The 21,733-nt window shown below is 41.3% G+C and overlaps 1 protein-coding gene across 3 annotated transcripts in view; it reads right to left on the bottom strand.

Annotated features, from left to right (window-relative positions):
• atf7a (activating transcription factor 7a) overlaps positions 1 to 20,822 on the bottom strand; it is a 74,316-nt gene extending 53,494 nt beyond the window's left edge. For all 3 annotated transcript variants that reach the window (XM_089004796.1, XM_089004780.1, XM_089004788.1), the window contains exon 1: positions 20,724 to 20,822. In XM_089004796.1, coding sequence (XP_088860922.1) covers positions 20,724 to 20,822 — 99 coding nt within the window. The remainder of the gene's footprint in view (positions 1 to 20,723) is intronic.
• Positions 20,823 to 21,733: the final 911 nt, after the last annotated feature.

The raw sequence follows: 21,733 nt of genomic DNA, 5'->3' as shown, positions 1-21,733 counted from the left end.
AGAGTTGAAGACATACGGCCAAATGCTACCACATTTCTACACACCAGTCATCCAATCAATCATGTGTTCTTCCATCGCGGTTTGGTTCGGGGCCGCCGCAAAAAAAGGACAAAATACGACCTCAACGGACAGTTAGGACGGTGGACCAAAATCATTGGCACCGCCCTAGCCGCTCTCAAGGACGTGCACACTGCAAGCATCAAAACAAGGGCGGGAAAAAGCCGACTGGAACCACCGCACCCTGCCCACCACCTTTTCCAGTGACTCCACTCAGGCAGGTGCTACCGATCCAAATCCAGGAGACATTTTAACCAGCTTCTTCCCCCGTCGCCATTAACTCTCTAAACGGTCACCCAAATAGAACTGTCTAGTGCCTCTTTGCAATTCTTTGATGATGATACTAGTGCAGCGTGTTCAACCGGAGACAAATTCCTTGTGTGTTACGCAGACTTGTCCACAAAGATGATTCTGATTCTGATCGGAACAGTAACCCAAATCTAACAGTATAGTGACTCTTTGCAATTTATGATACTATTGCAGCGTGTTCTAACGGAGACAAATTCCTTGTGTGCCAATAAAGATGATTGTGATTCTGATGAAAAAGAGAGTACGTGTCCACTGCAAGAATCAAGATGAGTGCGGAAAATCCCAAACCCAGCAGACATTTCAACAGCTTCTTCCCCTGTTGCCATTAACTCTCGAAACAGTCACCAATTTTTTTATGATGATACTAGTGCAGTAAGTTCTACCGGAGACAAATTCCTTGTGTGTTCTACATACTTGCCAATAAAGATGAATCTGATTAGATTAGCCTTTATTAGTGTCCTCCACACTTATCTCCAGCTGTTATTAAAGCGCGATATAAACCAATGTATGTATGTATTGTATCTTGTACATCTGCCCCCATTTCAAGCTCATATAACTCCAGACCCATATCATTTAGGAATTACTTCTTTTTTCTGATGAAAGAAGAGAGTCTACAATTTCTTACGCAGCAATGAATGTTGATGTCGTCCTAAAAGTCAATATTCTGTGGGTCCTGGAATTGTTGTGACAATGACACAAACCATGGCATTGGAGAGAACACATTTTTGCACATCCTCTGACAGTCAATGAGTTAAAAACTGAACAAATAATGATGACGTTGACTATGACATTGGCTGTTGGCAGAGTTGCTCCCGGTTGATGAAACTTGGCATTCCGACTGTTGTGTGAATGTCTGTGGCATAAAAATCGTCCCCACCCCAACTTCACTGCCACAGAGCACGAGTTCAACTATCTTTGTTCATATCATATCGACCGATGTAGAATGTGAGTAGACATACGCATGGCGTTGTCATGTTTGTGCCACATGTGCATTAAATCGCTATTCAAGGAAGAAGAAGTCTACAGTGATACATTGGCTTATGAACTGAATTGGTTCGGAGAAAGAATGTGTAAGGCAAAGAGTGTGTATTACAAGCATTAATTTCCCAGAGGAAACCATTAAAATGAGAATAATCCGTTCCCAGGTCCCCATAAAACATAATTTTCAACTAAATAAGCCTTCAAACAACACACAATATACCGTATTTTATGTATGATAAATGTGCTATGGTATGGTAATGAAAGAAATAAACTACTATATAATAAAGTCGTTTTATTGACCATTGTGGTGGTCGTTGATGGCTTGTTGGAATGGGTAGCTTTTTGCATAAAGTGTATCAAGGAGCTCTGGGTTGTGCATCTTAGAGGTTGTGATATTGAAACAGCAACAGATGCAGGCAGACACAATAGAAACTGCATTAATAGCTGATTCCTTTGCTTGTCCTTTCTTTTTAAATTGTACAGATGGCTTGTGTGGGTTATTTGTGGAGCCTGATTGATGGGATGTTTTAACCTTGCAGTCTACACTCTGCCTTTGAACTATCACTAAAGTTGAAACGAGTCCAAATTTCACTGTGTTTTCTATCCATTTTCTCACCGTTTCACTTATTTTTTTTTTCAAGCTCTGTCCTCTCCCTTTCGTGTGTGTGTGTTTCTGTAACCCCTTCCCCTGCTCATTGCTGCGTGTGTCCTGCTGCGTGTGTCCCCTCCCTCCTCTACCACATATCTTGACCAATCACGTGCGGCTTTAACCGAAGACTGGGGGCGGGAAATAGAGGACAAAAAAAGTTGGCTGCCATTTTCAGCTCCTTGCTCGGAGCTCCAAGAACCAGCTTGTTCGCGAACGACATATCACTCATTGTGGCGCTCTGTGTGTTTCCCGAAAACTAGTTCGAATGGCAAGATTATATTATATCAAATTTAATGTTCGTAAGGCGAAAAGTTCGTGAGCTAGAGCGTTCGCAAGCCGAGGTATTGCTGTATTTTGTTGTGAGTCACACGATACCCTGCGGCTATTCTGTCTCGACTCGCCTGTGCCATCGTGTTAGACACGCAAGTAAACATACGCAAACACTGTGGGCGCGCCGTCTTCTATTGACTAAAAACAGACGACGATTTAGATGTGCGCACACACACACACACACACACGCACGCACACACATACGCACGCACACACTAAGCAGAAAAGACCGTGTACACAATGGTATCAACAAGTTTTAGTGTCATGACGAGGTCAAAGGGGGCGCGTTTGCTTTTATATATACTTTTTACTGGTTGAGAATAAAATGCAATTCTTGATTTCTCCCCAGTTGTTTTTTGTGGATAAAAAAAGACTTGTTGGAGTCTTTTATGAGTGGCGCTGAGCATTTATCAAAGTCAAAATCAAAGTCAGCTTTATTGTCAAATATGCTAATATGCATGACATACAGCACAGATGAAATTAATGTCCTCTCGGACCCAGCATGCAAGGCACTTATAATTACTTTAACAAACAAACATGAAAACGCCAATTTGCCGGGAGAGGGGAGCCGCTGCGTATTCACGCGCTGCCATCTTAGGAAACAAAATTTGAAAAAATAACAAATATGACAACACAAAGACACAGTCATTCATTCTTCAGGACTTGCTGTACCCTCTTTGTGATGACATGAAGCAGTTTATGCATCGACGTTGATGTTTGTGGTGACATGAAGAGCTCTGAGTGAACATTTCGACTAGTACAGCTGTTGTGAAAGTACTAGAGTGATACCTCAGCTTACGAATATTTTAGCTTGCGAACTTTTCACCTTACGAACATTAAATTCGCGAGAATATAATCTTGGCTGACAAACTAGTTTTCGGGGGAAAAACCTAACCACATGGAGCTGGTGGCTGGCGAACTAGTTTTTGTCACCCCCTTTTTGAGTGGGACTGAAAAAGACCGCACCACAGGCTAGTGTTCAGCCGAAGAGGACACAAAATAAAATGACGGTCGAGCAGAAGAAGGAGATCATCGAAAAACACCAATGAGGTGTGCGTTTGTGTAACTTAGCGTCCCAGTACTAGTACGCTATGTGTGGCTAAGGGTGTTGTCTAAACAACGGTTTCAGGCAATAAAAGAGGTTGAAAAACTTCTGTTGATTACGATGAATGAAAAACAGCTAGCAGGGGACAGAGAGAGTGAGGGTATTATCGCCGAGAAAGCATAGCAACTTCACTCGGAAAGTCATCAAGAGGCAACTACATCAATGACCATCACAAAGGTCAATAAAATGACTTTATTATAGAGTAGTTTATTTATTTAATTACAATACAATAGTACATTTATTATACATAAAATAAGGTATATTTTGTGTAGTTTTAAGGCTTATTTAGACGAAAATTATGTTTTATGAGGACCTGCGAACGGATTATTCTCATTTTAATGGTTTCTTATGGGAAATAAATGTTTGGCAGACAAACATTTCGTAAACTGAGGTATCACTGTACATGTAGTGACAATGAACTTAGGCTTAAAGTTGCACAACAATTTGTAATATTAAAATATTCTTCTTCAGCTGGTCCAGAATGCTGCCGCTCGCCTCTTGACTGGTACTCCTAAGAGGGAGCATATAACTCCTCCTCTGGCATCCCTTTTCTGGCTCCCTATACATTTAAGAGTTCCTTTCAAGATATCCTCCACCTCGACGCCTCAGGTCTCCTGGCCAGACATGATTAGAAGTACCAAGAACTAATCGGAGGCTCAGAGGGGATGGAGCCTTTTCCGTTTCTCTGAAATGAGCTGCCACTGAACATTGGGCAAGCCCCCTCGCTGCCCATCTTTAAAACCCATCTCAAAACTAACTTGTACTCTAACTTGGCATTCGACTCAGCATTATTCCGACTTGATCTTGGTTTTACTCCCCGGTGCTTTCTCTTATCTTTGTGACTCCTTTATTTCCTGCATATGATAGCTGTCCATGTGAAGCACTTTGTTGCAGCTTCAGCTGTTGTTAAAGCACTATAATAATAAATAATAATAATAATAAATAATAATAATAATAATAATAATAATAATAATAATAATAATAATAATAATAATAATAATAAGAAGAAGAAGAAGAACAAGAATAAGAAGAATAAGAATAAGAATAAGAATAAGAATAAGAATAAGAATAAGAATAAGAATGTGGCCCGGTAGTCGAGTGGTTAGCACACCGGCTTCACAGTGCAGAGTTCGCCAGTTCGCGTCCCGGTCCGGCCTCCCTGTGTGGAGTTTGCATGTTCTCCCCAGACCCGCGTGGGTTTTCTCCGGGTCCTCCGGTTTCCTCCCACACTCCAAAAACATGCATGGCAGACAGATTGACCACTCCAAATTGTCCCTAGGTGTGAGTGTGAGAGTGACTGTTGTATGTCTTTGTGTGCCCTGCGATTGGCTGGCAACCAATTCAGGGTTTCCCCCGCCTCGTGCCCGAAGACAGCTGAGATAGGCTCCAGCAACCCCCGCGACCCTAATAGGAATAGGAATAAGAGGTACGGAAAATGAGATGAGATGAGATAATAATAATAATAATAATACATTTCATTTCTAAGCGCCTTTCAAAATGCTCCCCAACTTACGAACATCCGAGTTACGAACAACGGTAGATACGAACATTTTTTGGGGTAACATATGTAGTATTCTCTCCACTTGTACATGTCCATATCTTTATACTTAACACTTATTTAAATCTTAAACATACTTATAGAAGCCTTCAACATACATTCCATACAAAATATAGCACTGAAGCAACTTACGAACAAATTCACCTTACGAAGGATCCTTCGGAATTTATCTTCTTCGTAAGTTGGGGAGTGTCTGTATAAATCAGGGGTCTCAAACTGAATTTACCCAGGGGCTGCTGGAGGCAGAGTCTGGGCCGCATCAGGATTTCCACAAGAAAAGCACAGATGAAACATTCCAAAGTTCTCAAAATCTTTATTTTTAACACACACAAAAATGAATTAAATGAATACATGGAAAAAAGGATTAAAAAATGAATTAACCAGTAATAAATAAATAAAATAATTATAATGATTATAAGGCAGATACAGACGACTGAGAAAAATCGACAGGAAAACTAATTATTTTAATACAGTTTCAAATACGTCTGTGTAAGCTCTCAGTCGTACAGGAGTGGTCCATCGATGAGAAGGTTTCTTCAGCCGTCATCTGTACAAAAGTGAAGGTTTCGGACGTTTCGCCTCCTATCCAAGAGGCTTCGTCAGCGAACTAAAGTCTGACTGGTCGTATCGGCGCCTCTTGGATAGGAGGCGAAACGTCCGAAACCTTCACTTTTGTACAGATGACGGCTGAAGAAACCTTCTCATCGATACAGTTTCAAATGTCTGTATTCACAGTTCTTTAACCTTTAAAGGACACCAATAAAAATGACTCAAAGTGTGCTGAAACTGCAAAAAAATGAAACCGGAAGTGGCCAGTTTCAGAAGGTCCCACCCTCTTGTTCGTGGTGTCACCCCAAGACGTCTTGCCTTGCTGGAGAATCAAAACAATGGCTTCAGATTCTGAGAATATGCTTTCTTGTTACTCATCCAGTTATGAATATGATTCAAATAGTTCTGAAGAGGAAAGCATACATGTTTGCAATCGATTACATAATTTATTCCGTGCCATTTTGAGATATCTGGGTGCGGGAAATATAGTACCAAAAGAGGCAGAAAATGGCGACAAAGCTCCGTGTAAGGAATTAATCAGCCCGTTTCCACAGGCTGATTAATTCCTTACATGGAGCTTTGGTGCCCTCTTCTGCCCCTTTTTGGTGCTACACGAAGTTTTCAGACCAAACAAAGTACAGCAAAATGCATTAATGTGATGGAAGGACTGCTACAATGTGTCCTTTTTTCAGTCAGGGGCGTTCCTTCAGTGACGTAACGTGAGGACTCGTCACCAACTCAAAAACAAGACTTCCGGAGCAGCTGCAGTGAGTAGTCCTCTGCTCCCCCCCAACCTGAGAGCAAGGACCTATCATAGCATAGTCCGGCACCGCCATGTCTGGACAGTAGGGATATATATATATATATATATATAGGGCCTAAACTACCAGTGAGACTTTAGTTTGCTGACGAAGTTTCTTGGATAAGAAGTGAAACGTCCGACACCTTCAAACAAGTACAGATGACGGCTGAAGAAACGTTTTCATCGATTAATCTTTCATATCAAGGCGGGCCGCAAAATATTCTTTAGGGGGCTGCAGTTGGCCCGCGAGTTTGAAACCTCTGGTATAAATCAATATGTATTGTATTGTATTATTTAAAACATTGCCTGTACATTGAATGAAACTGTAGGTTAGAGTTCTGAAACTCCGCCCATCCATCAACTTCCAAATTCCACTGATCCTTGTGAGAAGTTTTGTTTTGAAAGTTGAGCAAATGATATCTCGGCTGCAACTTTGAGGTCTGTTGCTTGAGAAAGTCAGGCCTCATGATGCATTCCAAGATGCCACACTTATTCTGCGTGGAAGTGGCTCTCTGCATAAGCCCTAGTGTAAAAGGAAAACTCTTGGCTCTGGCACCAGGCTTGCTACTGCAGAGAACCTATTTTAAGGTTGCCGCATTGCCGCTGTGAAGAACTGCTGTGAGAGAGTGAAGTGGAAAGACAGACAAGTGTCAGGGACAGCTTATTTTTAGCCTTGCTGGGCAACATCACCAATAGAAGTCCATGCCTCATCTGTTTGTAGTCTTGCTGAGGTAACTAGCGCATAGCCATCACTGCGCTGGAGATAGTGGGAGATAGGATTATCATGGATCATCATGAAAATACTCAGCATCAGATAATAGGTGTCACTTGTTGTTTTTCTTGATGACGGCGATTCTGATGTGAGCTTTGCAAAAGGAAAGCCATGAGCAGAGCCAGGAGTAAAACCGCCTCTGTCACGAATGGCAGTGATTCACACTTTGCGGGTCGCTGTTATTTTGAAAAGCGTAGTGGGACACAAAACACCAAACACATGCTGAACACACCATTGGACATCTAATGAGATATTAACACATTCACTGCTAGATGATGTGCGAAAATATGTCCACTGCAGGCCAGGGTTTTTGTCATTTTCATTCAAATTGCAGTACCCACAGAATACTGAGTTTTAGGACTACATAAACATTCAATGCATTTTAAGAAACCTTAGACTCTCTTCTTTCACCAGGGAAAAAAACGAGTTAATTCCTAAATTACATAGGTCTGGAGTTATCTGAGCTTGAAAAGGGGACGGCTGTGCAAAATATAATGCAATAAATACATATTGGTTCAGATAGCGCTTTAACAACAGCTAAAATGAACCAAAAAAATAAATGCTGCCCTCTCAATCGGAAAAAATGTATGAAACCTTTGACTCTCTTCTTTCTTCAGAGGGAAAGAGTTAATTCCTAAGTTGTATGGGTCTGGAGTTATATGAGCTTGAAACGAGCTCGGCTGTCCAAAATACAATGAAATCCATACATATTGGTTGAGATAGCGCTTTAACAACAGCTGACTGTGTCTTCAACTCACATCTTTCGCACTGTGAAGTCGGCGTGCTAACCACTTGACGCACAGCCTCAGAAATCTAACGTGAAATTCAAGTGTTGCATTTTCTTGCATCTAGTACAATCTAGTGAGTACTATCACGTGTGTGTGTGTGTGTGTGTGTGTGTGTGTGTGTGTGTGTGTGTGTGTGTGTGTGTGTCTGCGCGTGTGTGCTCTCATTTGCGCCCCCCCGGTGGGGAAATCAACCTGACTGCACGCAGCCTGGTGGGGACTCATGTAACCGTGGGGACCTAAAATGAGGTCCCCACGGGCAAATTGCTAGACTTCAAACCATGTTTTAAAGATGTTTCATGACATTTCCTAAAGTGTCCCCACGGGGGCATTCCAGACAAAAAACTGTGAGTGTATGCGATGCGACCCTAATGTGGAAAGTAAGATCAGAGCAAGTCATCGCACTCCAATATGCAGATGACTGTGCAGTTGTGGCCCACACACCAGAAGCACTACAAGCGAGTCTCTCAGCTGCTGCAGATGCCTATGGTAGACTGGGCCTCTCTGTCAATGTGGACAAGACTGAGGTAATCTGTCAGTGGGCATCCATTCCTCCAGTTCATCCACCAACATTCACCATCTCCAATAAGCCACTAGCAATAGTGGACTCTTTCAAATACCTGGGCAGCTTTCTCTCTGACGACTGCAGCATCGACAGAGAGATACAAAACCGGATCAAACAGGCATCAGCATCTTTTGGCAGACTTAGGAGGAGAGTCTTTCAAAACAAAGATCTCAAACTCCACACCAAGACTGCAGTTTATCGGGCTGTTGTTGTGTCAATCCTCCTCTACAGCTGCGAAGCATGGACCCTCTACAGTCACCACCTCAGGATGCTTGAGACCTTCCACATCAAGTGCCTACAATGCATCCTTGGGCTATCCTGGAGAGACAGAGTCCCCCATACTGAAATACTCTGCAAAACCAACTGCACCAGTGTGGAAGCTACAGTCACCCAACACCAACTTCGCTGGCTTGGCCATGTGATCAGGATGCCAGAAGAGCGCTTGCCACGTAAGGTGCTTTATGGCCAGCTCCATCTCGGCCGTCGCATGGCAGGAGGCCCCAAAAAGCACTGAAAAGACCAGGTGAAGACTGCCATGAAAAAATGTGGCCTGAACCCGACCGACCCAGCTGGAGGACATTGCAGCTCAACGCTCCATCTGGCGGCAGCTCCTCCAACAAGGCATACAGAAACCAGAGGAAGACCGAGGTGACCGACGGACCAGGAAACGTCAAAGGAGACATCATGCCAGTGCCATACCCACAACCCCAGTCAATGCCTTCACCTGCTCTGCCCGAGGCAAGCAGTGTGGATCACGGATTGGGCTATACAGTCACATGAAATGGTCTGTCATCATCGGACACGATGGACAACCTTAAGCAAGTAAGACATTGTAGCAGTAGAGGAATGAGCATGCCCGCTACAACATATTGATATGTGAAAATACGTATAAGTAACACGAGGCCTACAATTGGTGCGTTGCGTGTAGCATTCGATGTGACGGGCTTATGCCAACAACGTGGCACACTAGCATCGAGATCATCCAGCATATTTCGTTCAGATAATGATGAAACTACGGGGACATAGATTGGTCTCATAAATCGTATTTTCGAGACTGTTGTTACCACCTTAACCATGGTTCAAGGCCCAGTGCAGCCAGAATTACTCGATGAGTTTTATAAAATCGAATTAAATTGATACATACAGCTAATACTGCAGCCCCAATTCTACTGTAAACAAAGAAACAAATGTGCAGTGATGCATTTGGGCCGCCCCATTTACGCATTTTGACAGCCGCTGGAGCAACTTTGTAACTTATTTGCCCGTATTGTCCCATATTGCTACGCGATCTGCGCCTCATATGACATACTTCTTTTAAAATAGCTAAAGAAACAAATTTAGTTAACCAGCCTTAATTTGCTTGGATAAGAAGCGAAACGTCCGACACCTTCCAAGAAGTATAGATGACGGCTGAAGAAACTTTTTCATCGAGGGTCTAGTAGGATTCTCTGCACCCTTGTTTGGATTGTTGCAGTTTGCAAGTCGTCGAGAGTGGCGAGGGCGGTGACAGATTTTTTTTCCGCCGTTGAAGTCGGATTTTGTCCATTTTTGTGGCAGCCCTGAACCAAACCGTGATGGAAGAACACAGGATTCCCTCAGCTTCCTTTCGTTGCTTTCCCTTGTTGTGCTGCTTCCAGATGTGTATTTTTGTATTGAAGCAATGAACCAATCAAATTTCAGCCATCATTTGTTACCAGGCTCAGAAATCCACCTGGTTGCCTTCACAATCAGTTCTGTAGGCCCGGTCGCATCAAATAAGTGTCGATGAAACTTGCTTTAACCAAACCACGGCGTGCTCATAGGCACTGGAAACGTAGGTTTTTGCAAACTAGGAATAGTTAGTCACATGATTGGCTCGTCAGTAGCATATCATAGTATATCTAGCCGACAGTGACAAGAGCATACTGGCCAGAGCTAGCAATTGAAAACTGTTCGTTTTGCTTGAGAGGTTTTAACTTTCGTCATGATTCGCTGGAAACTGCTGAGATAATATAATCGAAAAATCATTTACCCATGATACATTGCAGTATTTACATCGAACGACATTGACATAAATGGTTGCATTATGGAGCGAGAGAACAGGAGTAAAACCCTAAAACCATCCATCCATCCATCCATCCCCATGCATCCATCCATCCATCTTCTGCCGCTTGTCGTGGGGGGGGGGGTCGCGGGGCCAGCAGCTTCAGTAGGGAAGCCCAGGATTTCCTCTCCCCAGCCACTTCTTCTAGCATCACAGCAGACGCCGCACCGATCCGCCTGTCGACTTCTCGCTCCCTTACACCCTCATTCGTGAACAAGACACCAAGATTGTTTATTTTATGTATGAATACATTATTTGACTTGAATTAAAATTACAAATTATGTTTTTTATTTGCAATTAAATATTGCATGAAATATCATGGTCCAATGAATGTATTTTGGTTTATTCCAATCAGTTTTGTAGACTTGGGCAATCTAGTTAAATCTGGCCCCATCCATTTTAGACTTCGGCCCCTTTTTCAGACACAACCCTTATTTAATTTCCCACATGCATACTTGCATGTGTTCAAATTATACAGATTGATCCAAACAGCCAGAGAAAGGAATAAAAGTGGCAGCAATTGTAATCTCAGAATTTGAAAATGTTTTAATAATAATAATAATAATAATAATAATAATAATAATAATAATAATAATAATAATAAGGCTATTTATTGGAATTCTTGTCAGAAATAAGGACAGTGATCATTTAGTTTTTTGCATTGCATAGAGCAGATCAAGCCATTAACCAATATTGGCAGTTATGGCAAAAAAACATGCAACAGTATTTCCAAAAGTGCCACAAATTACATTCAATAAATAAAAAGAAACAACATGATTCACATCTCAAAATGTAATTTTTGTTTTAGCAGGATCAAAGTCGTTGGATGAGATATGAGATGGAGAGATCTGAAAAGACTCAATGTCAACAACAAATGTCAACCAAGGTATAAGGACCGCATTTGACTGAATGCAACATTCGCTGAACTATAGTCTGCCACAAATGAAATGAAGTCAAACGTAACTTTATCGACCCTGTTTTAAAGAACTTGCGACTTCATTTACAGTGTCAAATCCTTAGACTTCAGCCACCTGCATTTTGTGACACATAATATCTGAAGAGAGTAACCCATTTATGCTGTAACCAAACATTATTTTATTGGCAGTTGATTTGATGTTTTTTTGTATGTTTTTCAGATAAATCACAAAGAGAGCTCCAATGATGACAACAGCCATGACCACACTTCTAGTGATGTTGGTCATAGTGCAGTGTCCCTGAGCTCCAGAGGCCGGTCAGTATCATCATAAAAATCTATCGTGCTTAATCTATTGCAAATTCCGCCATTGTGGTACTATTAAAGGCTTTCTGATTCTATTAATCATAGATATGGGCAAAAACATATTTTTGAAAACCTGGATTTAACATTTCTTGGCGATTAGATTCTTATTCACTCTCATATTATTATGTGAATAATAAAGGATAGCATGAAATCACTGGACGGTATCATACATACATACATACATACACACATACATACATAAAGTGAAAGGTGGAAAATGCTTTTCAAGAGTAATTAAAGCAACACTTCGATAGGCTGCATCGCTTATGGTCCAACTAGCATCTCTTCAAAACAATTGTCTTCCTATTACAATGTCCAATACGAGAATGAGCATGCTGAAGTTCAAAATGTGCACCAGAGAGATCTTTTGAAATTGTTTATTTCAATGTTTCAACAGTTCTATGGCAATTCTCCGCGAGCCACCTAGTTGGCGGAGAAGTAGAGGTGTCGGCTGTGAACCAGGAGACCTGGGTTCATATCCCCACCCAGGCTAAATCTTGAAAGTGGGCTCTTTCCACCTGATCTACCAAGGACTATATGGAAAAACCACTAGGGGAACACCTGGCAGCCTGCTGGGTGCGGCCCGGCCCCCTAAGAGTGTAATGAAGTTAAGGGCCGAAACACTTGGGAGAAGGGAGTTCTCTTCCTCTGAAGATCTCCTGGTGGTTTATGCTCTAGAATGCTGGAGTACTTAATCTCAAATATGCACAAGAGTGGGGGGCACAAATTATGTACAGGATTTTACGGTAAGTAATCTCTCTCTTTGTCTCTCCCTCTTTTATCTTAACATGAAAATGATTGAACAAACCATGGACGATTCTCTGTCGAGTTCTGGCAATACTGATGATGAATATGTTCCCAAACCTGGAGAACAAACAAGTGACAGCTCGGTAGCAGCAGAAGAACAAGAGGACAAAGAGACGGAAAGTGCCTTCGACCAACCCACGGAAAGTACATGTAACTTCACATAAAAAAGACATGTGACACCTTCTTCTACCCTGGACACGGATAAACCTCATGAATCAAAAAGTTTAGACCTGGCCAATTCCTCTAAGCCACAGACACAAAGACGTGTGACTTGTGCCGACTCCAGCAAACAGCTTCATCCAGTGGTTCTGATAGAAAGGTCATGACTTTTAAAAGGAAAACAAATGGTGGCAGGCTCTAAAACAAATCTCACTTATGTGTGTTTTGCTCCAAGCCTTACAGAAAAATTGCACGCCATTTGATAACACAAAGATACCCCTGAAGTGGCAAATGTGCATCCATTTCCAACTGGCTCCAAAGAGAGAAGAATACAACTGTATCTTCTCAGAAATAAAGGGAATTGTGCCCATAACAATGACGTTCTTCGTGAAGGTCAAGGAATGTTGATACCTCGTCAGCAATCCAAAAAAAACGTGGAAGCCAAATATTACATGCATTGTGTGAATTGTCAGGGCTACTTTATGAGGAGAGCAATGTGGAGGCACATGCAGAGGTGTCACTTAAACATGCATGTGCAAAATTTGAAACCAGGAAAGACTAGGGTTCAGGCCTAGCTCATCCAGTTCCAGATGGTGTAAATGAACAGTTTTGGAAAATGGTGCTAGCAATGCATCAACATGCAATCACAAATGCTGTGCGTAAGGAAAAGGTGATTCTGAAATTTGGGGAACACCTCTTCAATAAGCATGGGCATGATGTCTCAAAACATGACTACACCAGACAGAAGATGTGTGAGACAGGACGACTGCTTCTACAGGGGAAGAAACATGAAAAGCTTAAGGACATGGTGGATTTCTTCATCCCAGTAAATTTCCCTCATGTGATCGAAGCAGTGAGGAAGGTGGCTGGCTTAAATGAGTAATTAAATGCATTCGAAATACCACCCGTAGCACTTGAGGCCAAAACCTCAGGAAAATTGCAAATATTATTGAATGTGAAGGATTAATCTCAGGTGATGACGATGCCATTAATAATGCACGGGTGTTCTAACAAATCTGTGACACCAGATGGAGTGAATGTGTGTCCTCAAAGGCCCTCAGAAACCTGCGTGAGGCAAAATGGAATGTTCCACAACTTCTGCCTTTTACCGAAGATGTGAAAAAGATGCATGAGTATCTTGAGGTCCAAAGACAGGTGTACCAAACAAAACTCAAAGAAGACACAGGTAGGAAATATTGGGGAGAACTTGTAAAAGTTACACTTTGCGAAATTATCATTTTTAACCGGAGAAGAGAAGGGGAAGTTTCTAAAATGCCACTTACTGCATTTACTTTGAGACATACATCGTCGACACATCCGGATGTGGAGCTGGCTTTGTCTGACTTTGAGCGGAAACTGTGTTGGCACTTCCAAAGAATTGAAATACAAGGTAAACGAGGGCGAAAGGTTCCCATTCTCCTTACACATGAAGTGCAGACATCCATGATGACTTGCCAATATTCGTCATGAATGTGGGATACTGGATGAAGACACATTCTTTTTTGCTAGACCACAAGGTCCCAGTCACTTCAGAGGATCTGATGTAATTCGTCAGATAGCCCTAAACTGTGGGGCAAAAAATCTGGAAGCATTGTCTTCCACAAAATTGATAAAGCACATGGCCACAATGTCCAAAGTTCTCAATTTAAAAGACAATGAAATGGACGAGTTGGCAAACTTCCTAGGCCATGTTATCAGAGTGCACCGTCAAAATTATCGGCTGCCGCAGGGGACATTGCAGCTTGCAAAACTACTAATACTTATCGCTCTGGAAACGGGAAGTTTGTCCCAGTTTAAGGGCAAGAATTTGGATGAAATCAACATTGATCCCCATGGTAAGAACACATCTGCATATTTTAGGAAATAATTGCACCCATTTTTTTCTCTGCCAGCTGAAGTTTTATCTGCGTTTCCTCTGTTCCTCAGAAAAACGATGTGTTGACACTGATATGGCAGGCACTGATGATGAGGACGATAAAGATATGACAAAATGTACTCCTACATCAACATTATCACCACAATCATCTGGTATGTTTATGACTTTAAATTTTTTTAGGTCAAAATGTTTGTTTCAATACCTTCCCGAAAATGTAGACCATTGGTGTCATATATACAGTATATATTCATGTTGACACAGAAAATAATTGTAAATTAAGAACAATACTTGTGAATTTCTCCACTGTGAGTCTAATAAAGGGTAATGTAATGTGATCTAATCTAATCTTACACAAGGAGAGTGGGAGGAGGGACAAGCAGTCACTGATGCTGAGACAGCAACGTACCCACCTTTGGGTGGATACGTTGCAGTTATGTGTTTGCTGTCGGGTATATTACAGATGGTACACATATGTTGTGTTTTATTTGTATTTACATAAATAATAATAACAATAATAATAATAATAATAATAATACATTACATTTTAAGCGCCTTTCAATGCTCTGAAGGACACTTTACAGTCACAGACAAGCATAGGTACTATAATAAATGAAATACAAGAATGCAATAAATAAAATACAATTATAAATAGAAACGAGACCTGTTTTTTGTGCAGCTAGGTCAGATGGGAAGATGCTGCTCGTCAAGAAGGAGCCTGTTCCACCACAGCAAACAAAAGGTAAACTGTTTTCTCTTGGTTCGTGACTGAGTTATCATCTGACAAGCAACAGTGGTAGGGGTCTATATACTGTATGGGTAGGGGAAATATCAAAGTCAAAGTCAGCTTTATTGTCAAATATGCTAATATGCATGACATACAGCACAGATGAAATTACTGTCCTCTCGGACCCAGCATATATATATAAATATGATACATTATTTTTGTTTTTGATTACCATAATGTATTGTTATCCTACAAAATGCGCTATATCTCTTCCTCCTCATAACATTCTATGGGATATTTAGTATTGAACAACTTCAACTTAACGTCGAGGGTGTATAGAAATCGGAATGGAATCTTTACAATCATGTTTTCTCAGTCGTAAATAGATAAGCATTTCTTCATGTAATGTGAACCCTTACAAAATAAATTGATCCCACCAAAAATAATCTGAATTGCATTCAGACCTGTTGCCGTGAACATAGCACCGAAGTACATATTCCTGATTTTGTAGAACTCAATGCATTTATTCTGTGTTTACTACTAATAGGTAAATTGGATGGTAGGGCGGAGCTGGTGAAGATCTCTGAAGGTAAACTGTTATCTAGTGGCTTGTGAATGTGATATAATTTGATGTATAAAAATTACAAAACTGGTACAAAACAGACCAATGATGACTTGAGACAGCACTAGCCTGTGTTTAAACTTTTGGAGGAATATTAATTTACTGTCCCATTTTATATAGGGAAGGAAGTGGTACAATGAAAGTAAAAAAGTGGACAGAAGAAGAAATCCATGCTGTGGAGAAAATCTCGATGGATTTCATCAGGTCTCTCAAGGTTCCAGGCAAAGACAAATGGATGAACTGCATTAAGGCTTCACCAGAAGAATTGAAAGGGAGAACTTGGAAGGGAGTTAAATATTTCGTGAAAAACGGCATTGATAAATTAATGAGAATGTCCGGAAAACGCAACTAAGGTTAGGTTCGAAACTAAAGTAAGGTAAGGTTAGGTTTGGCAGCTGGAACAATGTATTGTTTTTATGTATGTTATATGTGTCATGTGCACTTGTTTCTACAACACAGAGACAATAGCTTTTATTTCAACATATTGAGTGTTTTTTTCTTGAATATTTGTCGACTTAACTTCTGGACACACTAATTTTGTCCAGCACTTTTATTTCAATCATGAACATTTTACACACAGTTGTTAATATGAAAGCAATTTGTATTTATTTTCTTACCACAATGTCTTGAATGTTTGAAATTTCAGGTTTATGTATTTCAATTATTGAAAAGATCAGAGGCTGCCATTTAAATTGGTACGTGAGCAGTGTTAATTTACTTGATTCTCTTCAATCTATTTTATAAGATGGCACCTGAGTAGGCAACCGTCAGCATGTGCTTTCATGAGGCTTGCTTTTTTTTTTTGTGTGTGTTTTCTTTTGTCACTTTGTGTTGTTGTGCGTCGTGTGGAACGGATACGGATTGTTTTTCAGCATTTCATCATGGAGGAGACTGTGCTGAGCAGTTGCGCCTTTTCTGCAGCATGAATATGCCAGTACTGTTTTTGATTGTGAGGAAAGTCGGTGCCATTTGACTGTCATCGCTGGACAGCTCTGGGGCGATTGTGCTTTTTTGAGCCTGTAATGGGCAGCATCTTCACAGCCGCGCTTTGTTCAGTGGAAAGGTCGGTGCTGTTGGACAGTCTGCGGCTAGATGGATACATGGCTTGAGGAGCCGGCGGTAAGAAGGAAGGAGCGTCAGCGCAGAGCTCCGATGCGTATATGGAACTGTCGCGGGTTGGAATTGAAGTGGATGCTACAGCTGCGTGTTTGATTTCACATTTAGCTTGTAGTCGACGTGCACATTCCACCATGATGTCCCTGATCCACTGGTGAAGAGACACTTTGATCTTTCATCTGGAACTGCTTTTTGTAACAAACGAATGAATGTCTCTTTGTGTTGTCATGTTATTTGTTATTTAGTTTTTTTGTTCTTTTGACTTCAAGACGACCCCGTGTGGCTGCCTTTCCAGCAGCTTCTGTATTTTCCTTTTCTACTTTCATTTCTTTCATAACTTTGCTGCTGTGAAATGTAAATTTCTCCACTGCAAGACTAATAAAGGCAAATCCAATCCAATCCCATAAATATGCAAGAAAAAGTATGTTTGTTCTCGCCACTTAGATTGAAAATTGAGAAAATTAAAACATTGTCATTTAGGTCCGATCTGCACAGGTTTAGTCAATATGTAATTAAAAGACAAGAGATATTTTCCATAGATTAAACATACAAATCTAAAAACTACACAAAGAGCACACCAAGTGTTGGAACTCAGCACATTTGTGAAACAAAAATTTGCTGGCAGCACCAATGGGCTGTAAGAATAGCACATTGAAAAGTCCAATACTGGATGCAGTCAAACTTTTGGTTGTGATAGAACCTGGCAGACCTACATCTAAAATAAGATGATAATAATACAGTGACACCTTGGCTTACGAACTTCATTGGTTCTTTCGCCATCTTGAGGAATGATCCCTTGTAGTTGCTTTCTCTGTGATAATTGTATCTAGTTCCTCATCAATAGTGTTCTGCCTAGCTGGGTTTATATCTTTTTGCATTAAGTGTACAGACGGCTTGTGCGGGTTGTTTGTGGAGCCTGATTGATGGGATATTTTAACCTTGCAGTCTACACTGTGCCTTTGAGCTATCAAAGTTGAAACTCTATCACTGTCGTCTGCCTATCTCTTTAATGTTAAACCCCTCCTCCCACTCCTGCGTTCTTGACCAATCACGTGGCTTTAACCAAAGACTGGGGGCGGGGAATAGAGGACGAAAACAGTCGGCTGCCATTTTGTTGTTAGAAGAACGGGCTCGTTCACGAACGACACATCAGTCATTGAAGCAGCTCCGTGTACAAAAAAAGGTTGTATGCCAAGGTAAAGTTTGTATGCTAATGTAAAATGTTCATAAATGCAACGTTTGTAAACCTAAAAGTTCGTAAGCCAATGTGTTCGTAACCCAAGGTATCACTGTACATTTGATTTGTAAGCGCCTTTCAAAACTCTCAAGGACACTTTATAGTCACAGGATATGTGACTATATCAGTGCAGTGTTTTTCTGACAATAAAATGTTTTTTATTTGAGGTATCGCAAATGCAATAAATTAAGAAATTGTATCAAAGTGAAAGTGCTGCTTGAATCGCGTCCTTTCACAAAAAGCTCCTTTTTCTATTTTTTTTTCTTGTAAAATGAGCATGTTGAATGCTAATGTTTAAAGGACAACCGACGTCTCCGGACAAGTTCTGTCCATAATTTGTAAAATGGCTTCAAATGACTTTTACTGAGCGTATTTTACAAAGATTCCACCGCATATAGCTATATTTTACATTTTAAGACTCGTGCTGAATATTCCGGAAGTCTTGTTTTTGAGTTCGTGACGAGTCCGTACGTGACGTCACTGAAGGAACGCCCCTGACCGAAAAAAAAAGGACACATTGTAGCAGTCCTTCCATCACGTCAATGCTTGTCTGAAAACCACCATATAAGGAATTTATCAGCCTGTGGAAACGCAATACACTGTCATGTCTACAAGAGGTGGCCATTTTCTTCTGCCTCTTTTTGGGTGAGACATTTACCCCCAATGTAGCCTCAAAATGGCACGGAATAATTTCTTCAAGCGATTGCAAATATGTATGCTTTCCTCTTCTGAACTATTTGAATAATATTCATAACTGGATGTGTAACAAGAAAGCATTTCTCAGAATCTGAAGCCATTGTTTTGATTCACCAGTAATGCAAGACGTCTTGCCGTGACGTCACGAACTGGGGTTGAAAATGCCCAATTCGCAGCTCAATTTTTTTGCAGATTTTGGACACTTTTAAGTCATTTTTATTGGTGTTTTGCATTTGAATAAAAATATCATACTGTGTGTTTTGGGTATTTTAGATGCTATAAAACTTTTTTCTGATGTCAGTTAGGAAACCAAAATGTGACGTTGGTTGTCCTTTAACTGTTGATTGCTAAAGAAGGTCACTTTTCTTTTGGTAGGGTCCAGGTTTCTACAGCTACACAATTTAACTTATTCACTGGCCAGACGCTGTGCAAAATGTGTCCACTGCAGTGCCAGGGTCTTTGTCATTGTCAATCAAATTTTAGGACACACAGAATATTGAGTTTTATTACTATATAAACATTCAATGGAGCGCAAGAAACTTCAGACGGTCTTCTTGCATCAGCAAAAAAGAGTGAATTACTAAGTTATATAGGTGTGGAGTTAGTTTGAAATTGGGGCGGATGTACAAAATACAATGCAATATTTCATTTAAAACAGATTCTTTTCTTACAGTGTATTGTAGGTGTTCAAATACATGACATGTTTCGGCGTATACTTCCGCCTTCATCAGAGTGTCACGGATGTTGTTGTGACGTGCCTTTTTTCAGCTGGTGTTGCTATGAGGGCGTGACCTACCTGTAAAATCTGACAGGCAAGTCACGCCCCCCGCTGTCCGCTCGTCCCTCCAGGCTACTGCTCCAGGTGGTAGAGAGCATGTTAGATCCCTCATCCCTATTGATGGTCCTTGGTTCTCACATCATGGACAGGGAAAAGGCCAGAGTCATCCGCACCGAAGAAAACAAACATCAGCGCTGGATCAGGGAGGCCATTGAAATCCGGAAGCAAGAACCAAGGACCATCAACAGGGATGAAGGAGCTTACATGCTCTTTACCACCTAGAGCAGTATCCTGGAGGGACAAGCGGACAGCGGGGGACGTGACTTGCCTCTCAGATTTGACAGGTAGGTAACACCCTCATAGCAACACCAGTTGAAAAAAGAATAATTCAGCTGAATTAATTTGTGAATGGCAGTGAATGAGTTATGGAATTTGACAAGGGTGCGGAAAAGCCAGCCGGACCCTCTGCACCCTGCCCACCACTCTTTCCAGCGACTCCCCCTCAGGCATGTGCTACCAATCCATGTGCACCAAATCCAGCAGACATTTAAACAGCTTCTTCCTCGTCACAATTAAATCTCTAAACATTAACCCAAATCTGACTGTCGAGTGCCTCTTTGCAATTATTTTTTATCATCATACTAGTGCAGCGTGTTCTACCGGAGACAAAATCCTTGTGTGTTTTACATACTTGGCAATAAAGATGATTCTGATTCTGATTAGATTCGCCTTTATGTGTGACCTCCATACTTATTGGTCATGTCTGACATTTCTTAGTTGCCTTCCAGCTCTGCTTACTCACAGGAGCTTTCAACAGTTAGTCAACCTCAACGTTTCTCGCCACACCGGCAAAGGTATCCGCGGCTAAGACAGCGAAGACTCACCTGTCCGCAGCCAGGAGCGTGGCAAACAAACGGTCGGTCGTCGCCCATTTTGCCAAAGAGCTTGCAATGCAACTGCGGGAGAGGAGAAGAGGAAAACATGACTGGCTGGTTCCTTTTCCTTGATGCGCCTTCGGTCCGAGCGGGCGAGGAGGCTATTTAAAAACATGAAAACAGCAAGAGTGACGTTCCCCCTTGCTGAGATTTCCTTCACGCGAGAGGACTTTCGGCTCAGCCAATAACGAGCTAGCTCGTAACATTTCACAGTTTGTCATCACCCCATCCCCCCCAACTGGAGCTTGTCTGACAGTTTTTGGCAGACAAAGTGAAACGGACAAAGGCTGAATGGGTGGCAGCGGTTCATCGGTGAGGCTTTGGGGGCTTTAGAAGCAGACAAAATGCAAAGATAGACATCTGGTTCTCTGAGAGATGGCAGTTAGCTTGCTCGCTACTGTCGGGGTGTCCTTTAGCAAGGCGACAGAGGCCTAGTCCCCAGTTTACATGACAACACGCTGTAATCATATTATTAATAATAATAATAATAATAATAATAATAATAATACATTTGATTTATAAGCCCATTTCAAAACTCTCAAGGTCACTTTACAGTCACAGGATAAGTTTTTCTGTGGGTGAGCAGCGTTAGCCACGCGCGCCATCGTTCACTCAACGCACAACTAACTCAAATACACAAAAAGCTCGCTAGCTATACAGGTAATAGATAGCTAATAATAATATTACATTTCATTTATAAGCGCCTTTCAAACTCTCAAGGTCACTTTACAGTCACAGGGTAATAGATAGCTATCGAGATAGCGAGCTAGCTATACAGCTAATAGATGGGTACTACTAATAATAATACATTTCATTTATAAGCGCCTTTCAAACTGTCAAGGTCACTTTACAGTCAACGGATAAGTCATAGAGAGCTAATAGATAGCCATCGAGATAGCTAGTAGCTATCTATACAGGTAATAGATAGCTTATAATAATAATACATTTCATTTATAAGC

The sequence above is a fragment of the Hippocampus bargibanti genome, linkage group LG01 (genome assembly GCF_051943395.1).
Source record: "Hippocampus bargibanti isolate YZ-2025 linkage group LG01, ASM5194339v1, whole genome shotgun sequence".
Lineage (NCBI taxonomy): Eukaryota > Metazoa > Chordata > Actinopteri > Syngnathiformes > Syngnathidae > Hippocampus > Hippocampus bargibanti.
This window is presented reverse-complemented; position numbering and strand designations above follow the sequence as displayed.